Source organism: Delphinus delphis, chromosome 7 (assembly GCF_949987515.2).
Source record: "Delphinus delphis chromosome 7, mDelDel1.2, whole genome shotgun sequence".
Classification (NCBI taxonomy): Eukaryota; Metazoa; Chordata; class Mammalia; order Artiodactyla; family Delphinidae; genus Delphinus; species Delphinus delphis.
The window spans coordinates 10017691-10023690 of NC_082689.1; the positions used below are offsets into that span (position 1 = coordinate 10017691).

Consider the following 6000-nt stretch of genomic DNA (forward strand, 5'->3'; position numbering starts at 1 on the left):
AATCCAGCTCCAGTTGTGCTGGGGGTGTTAGTCATACTTTCACCAGGTACCCTTGCACCAGCGTTACGCTTTGCGATCCAGGCTGAGTTTCCCATGCAGACACAAAGCAATGCGTGTCGTCCTTCAGTTGACTATGTGTGTGTACGGTGGACACGTGGCAGCTCTTGAGTGCCTTCAGCTCTTGCTTTGTTGTGCTCAGTGGATCTGGAACGCTCATCCTCCAACCTGCCTTGTCAATGTCCAGCTGCACGACAGCAATGTAAGGTCACGGCCCTTTGAACTACAGCTTGTGGATGGATTGCACAACATGGAGGCATTTAACTTTCTAGATTTGGAGGAAACAGATTATTCTTCAAACTGGAATCATATAAAAAATAAAATGGGTATTGTAAGCCTGTATTCAACTTATTACGTTGCTTGGCTTTTTCCTGCTGGCTAACCGATTGATTCACAGGCTGCATAGGATGCGACGACACTCCCATTGGAGTTCCTGCAGGAAAGCGTCCCGTGGTTACCATGTTTGGATACAGAGAGCTTTACACTGGGATTTCCTGATTTTTTTTTAATTAATTAAATTAATACTATTGGTGGTATATTGTTGCCGGTGTATCTAGCTATTTTATGAGAAATAGGTTGTCAAAATGCTTGCTCCTTTAAGTAACCTCCGAAATCTTCAGACTTGGGAGAAAGTGTTAAGAGCCCGTTGGCTTTTATATTGTTGCCCTTTTCCTCTTCTCAGATTGTGCAGACCTCAATCAGTTTAGATACACAGACCTCAGGCTGGAGTCCAATCCACATTTATGCCCACACAACTCCGGACCTTCGGTGAGGCTAACATGTTAGACATAATTTCATTGAAGACTTTTTAATAGTGCCTCAGGAGCTGTGGCTTCTCGGTGGCAGAATCCTTTAACTCTTTATCTTTGCACTTTGCTGGGTGCCTGTCTGGCATGATTTGTGCCTTTGCAACTCCGGAAGGCCAATAAATCTTGAGTGAATCGGAATACAAGATTGATGAATGTTTAAAAATAAGAGGTCATATGAAGAAGGTAACGTTTTCTCACTTCCCACTTGATTCTACTTCTCATCTCTGTATGTGAGAAGACAGACTTTCCAAGATATAAAAAGAAGAGATAGAAAGGTGGGGAGATGGGATTAAAGCCATGGGAAATAAGCCCGGAGAAGTCCTTGGGGGCCCATCCTGGCAATCCTTTCAAAATTTGAGATTCTTTTAAAATTTCTTTTTTAATAGGCTCCATTGGACTTGAAACAGTTAAAAGATGTTGTTTATAAAAGGGAGGAGGAGTGGCGGGCTAGTGGGGAAGATTGTTTAAATCGTATTGCCCTCCAGGGGCCTTTAGGGAAGGTGAGGTCTTGAAAGGGAAGAGACCACCCAGAAGTTGAATTGGCTTTATTTGAAGAATCGCTGTTTTAACATTGGTTTGGCGGGAAGTCCTGAGATTGGATTTTGATGCTCCTGGCTTCTGTGCTTCAGTCCTGCTGTCAAGGGGTTTTTTGATATATACAAGCCTGTTGGGACAATGGCTTTGTGCTCAGAGAAGAAAGGATGGCCTGTGTGTACATGGGCGTTGGGGAGTGATAGGCGGATGCCATGGGATGGGCGGTGCCCACACAGATTGTAGACTAACACCTTATTATTTGAAGTCATTTCCTCTCTCTGCCTTTCTCTGTCCTGGGACCTCAGGTGGCCTCTGAGCCCTCACAGCCCTCCTGCAAGTCCCAGGGGAGAGGCTGTGCACAGTGCAGAGAAGCCCACCCTGCCACTCTGCATTCCAGGCACTAGAGTGGACATCAGATAAACTTGCCTCTCCAAATCGCTCTGGGTCTGAGAAGAAGACAAATCGATACATGTTTTCTGGAAACCTATTGTAGAGCCGTCACGCGTGACTGCTCTTCCAAGATTTAACCGACAAGCTTCGCTATTAATTTGGACTCTACGTTCTGTGAAATCCAATTTTTGCCCTCCCACGCCAAAGGCTAATATTTATACTCATTCAATGTTAATATCAAGAAGTCTTAAATTTCTGTACTAGCTAGAGAGGATATTTGAGAGTACTTTTATAGTTCCACTTGATCCTTGAAGATAAGTTATTGTCACCAATTACCTTTAACAGGACTTGAGAGCCAACAGTTCTCTAACCAGAGTCCTCCCTCCCTGTGATTTCAGGTTTGGAAAGAAATCCCGGCCTGCGATGTATGATGTGACCCCCATCGCCTATGAGGATTACAGCCCCGATGACAAGCCGTTGGTCACACTGATTAAAACAAAAGATTTGTAATCTTTTGGGGGATTATTTTTCAAAAAGATGGGCTACTACATTCATTTAACTATTTTTAAGAAAATGAAAAGCTTAAGAAATTTAAAACGTTCGCTGCTCAAGAGTTCTCGGTAGAATATTTAAGAACTAATTTTCTGCAGCTTTTGGTTTGAAAAAAATATTTTAAAAACGGAATTTGCGGCATCCATTAGACTACATTTTAACATACTTGCAGCTCTCTAAACTATATGCTTCAACTAGTGTGTGCACTTTCCACGGTAGATATTATCACGAAACCCAGATTGTTTTCTGCGGTTGTTACAGAATAAGTCTAAGCGAGGACAAGTTCGTCTTTGACATGTGAGTGTTGGCTTTTTGAGTAGACTTAGGAAACACATGTAGAGTATGAACCATAATACAGTATACCCATTACTTAAAAAGAAGTCTGAAGTGTTTGTCCTGTGAAAAAGAAACTAGTTAAATTTATTATTCCTAACCCTTATGAAATTAGCCTTTGCCTTACTCTGTGCATGGGTAAGTAACTTATTTCTGCACTGTTTTGTTGAATGTTGCGGAAACTGGAAACATTCGCTTGAGTTTCTTTTTGTCATTTTCGTAACATTTGTCAGGCTAGGCCTTGAAAACATACATGATGACAGGGCCTAGTGAGGCAAATTATGATCAAATTGAATCTGTATTTTCCTTTACAAGTCAAGGTCTTTATAGTTGTTCCTTGCTAAGGGGTAGTAAATGTAAGAGCGTACCTGTTCCTTCAGTAGTGAGTATTTCTCATAGTGCATCTTTATTTATATCCAGGACATTTTTGTGGCTGTATTTGATTGATATGTGCTTCTTCCGATTCTTGCTAATTTCAAAGAATACTGAATAAATGTTACCAAGTCAAGGATGCTCATCTCTCTCTCTCTTTTTTTTAATCATGTAAAACGTTTGGGTTTGATACTGATTATCAAACAAACAATCCTACCGTCTTTTACATTTTATATGTTCCAAGGAGTACGTTTTGGCGGCTGCTGGAGCCATTCCCTGTGCCTCCTGGGAGCACTCCTGGCTTCCCAATTGTCAGGGAACCAGCTATACTGTCTTGTAAACATGAAAGGTGGAAGAAATAACAAGAATTCGCATCTTAACTCTTGCATCAGAATTTGCCAGTGAAATGCAGCCCATAGAACTATTGAGGTGCGTTGAAATTGAGAAACACTTCTAGACGTGATGTGCAGAGAACCTACAGCTGCAAGGAACATATACGTTGTTCTCCTCTGGGGGCCAAATGAAATTGCCTTAGCAAACAGCACCTAGGTCCTTAGAAACTGGAAGGCAGCTTACAGCCACCCCTATATTCAATTCCATTTTGCATCCAAATGCTGCCCCTGAGTCCCGGAGTCTTTTTAAAAAAACCTACTTTGTTTTCACATGGGAACATTTGGTAAGACCAAGAGAAGCCCTGAAACCAGGTGCAAGGGAGGGGTTTAGGCAAAAAGAAGTATTTAAGATGCTTTTCCTTCCTTCTCTTCCCTTAAAACATCTGTCGCCAATCCTACAAGCAACATAGCAATACAGCCACACTCTGATTATTAAATGATACGGTGCAATATGGTAATGTTTTTAGTTTGTTTAAGTGTTAGGAAGTGAAGTAAGAACAGAATATGAGTGGGGCTGGTGGAGCATCCGTGGGAACACATGCGAGCCTTCCATCGTCTGGAGGAAGACTTGGCTGTGCAGTGCACGGAGACCTCCCTCCACGAGAGACCGCCTGGAAGCCGCGAAAGTTAAACTCCATCTTCCTGTTGATTCCTCCACGTCCCAAGGGCAATGTGAGTCGTGCCGGGACCTTCATTTGGAAGCTGCTTCCATCACACCCTCTCAAATAATTTTCAGTCTTCCAAATTTTTAAATTCATTAGACGTGATACCCCTTTATTGGTCTTTTATCGATTATAATTTGTCTTTTTAAAGCAGTTTAATGGAACCCACTCATTCAGGTTGAGAGCTGACTCATCTGCCTTCTGACAGTCTGAGGCAAACCCCAAACCCATTTAAAGACCTTCGCTTATTCATTTGGACGTTCGTAATAACACGTCTCACTGGGCACTTGTGCTGTGTTAGGCAGATGGTGAGCAACGAGGACCTCACAGAAAGATTCTCGTTCTGGGGTTCACAGCTTGTTTTGAACCAGACCTTCATCTGATAATCACACAAGTACAGAATTATACTTTGAAGAACCCCGTGAAGGAAAGGTAAACATTGCCATCCAGCCGCTTGTTTGTAGCAGAGTGGATCGGAATCTTGCTTCAACCGTTTACTTGCTAACAGCTTTGGACGTGGAACGCTCTGAGCCTACACTTCAGTCATTTGGAAAATGGGGATAAGGATAGGACCTCCCTTGGAGGGTCATTGTGAGAATTAAATACCAGAATGTATGTTAATCACTTAGCCCACCTCCAGCATGCATTAAGCATTCAGTAGGTTAGCTATTACTGCTGTTGCTTTTGTTCTCATTTTAGATACAGACCACACCGCAAGGGAGGTTAATAAGCTTAGTATCTGTGGTCTGCAGTCAATGCACTGAGGATGGTGGAGGAGTTACGGGAAAGGTTGGAGTACAGCCCCGAATGTGTCAGACACTCCGCCATCTTGTTTAAGTTGTTACTTTGCTGTCTTTGTGAAAAAAGCATTTAATAAGCAAGAGTGAACCACCACCCAGGACTTGTTGAACAGGTGATAGTCTCGCAACTTAGCAGAGCTGGAATTTGCCCTGTTCTGCTGTGAGGGTTCTCACAAGACAGGGCAACTGTATGTAACAGCAGGGATCCTCGCCCCCTAGAAATGGTCCAGCAGTGTCTCCAACTCATTTTGTGGTTTTTTTTCAGAGCTCTTTATTCTTGCAAGGAAATGGCATACACAGATAAACCATTTCCAAGTGGTTTAAATTTAATTTCCAAGAGCCGGCTTCTTTGACATTTGTACCCAGGTCTCTACTTAGTAACGTCAGGCTGGCCTTGGATCACCAGCTGTGCCCCTACTCTAATGGCATTCTGCTGCTTCATTTCATGGGACTATAATTTTTTGAACCATTTGGCCTGGCTGTGATTTTCTCCAAGAACTGAAGGGTGGCTGGGAGTCTGAATCGATTCTCTTTCCAAACAATGTTGTTGGTCAGTTTAAAAAAAAAAAACTCTTGAAAACCTTTTCAGGTGCAAATAAGTAAGTCACAGTTTTACTGTTAAAGGACTTTACAGTTTACTTCTTGGGGCAAACAGAAAAACCATAAGAAAGATGTACATTCAATAATTATAAAATTGTAAGTAACCACTCACAATCACCCTGGGAGACACTGTGGATGCGCCCACAACTGCCACTTCTCTACCCCTCTTGCAACCCACCGTGGGGTGGAAATGCCAGGTATCTGCTCCCCCAGCTTCCTTTGCTTTTAGGGTGAGCGTGTGGCTCAGTGTTGTTCAGTGGGACCTTCAAGGAAATCTCCTTGGACTTCCTAAAACGACTTTCCTCCCTGATAAGAGAGAGAAGACAGAGTACAGACTTCTTGTTGCCCATTACTCTTGCTTTTGTGCTTTAACGTAAGGACCAGAGGCTTGAAATGACTGCACGCCTACCTCATCCGTGGGGGCTGCTGTGCAATTCTGAGGATGTCAGAAGAGAAGGGAGAGAGCTGGTGCTTGGTGATGAAATTGAGCTTTTTATTG

The 6000-nt window shown here is 42.8% G+C and overlaps 1 protein-coding gene across 1 annotated transcript in view; it reads left to right on the forward strand.

Moving 5' to 3' along the window:
• DNER (delta/notch like EGF repeat containing) overlaps positions 1-3180 on the forward strand; it is a 324909-nt gene extending 321729 nt beyond the window's left edge. Inside the window, exon 13 of the mRNA XM_060015492.1 lies at positions 2189-3180. Coding sequence (XP_059871475.1) covers positions 2189-2300 — 112 coding nt within the window. The 3' untranslated portion in view covers positions 2301-3180. The remainder of the gene's footprint in view (positions 1-2188) is intronic.
• Positions 3181-6000: the final 2820 nt, after the last annotated feature.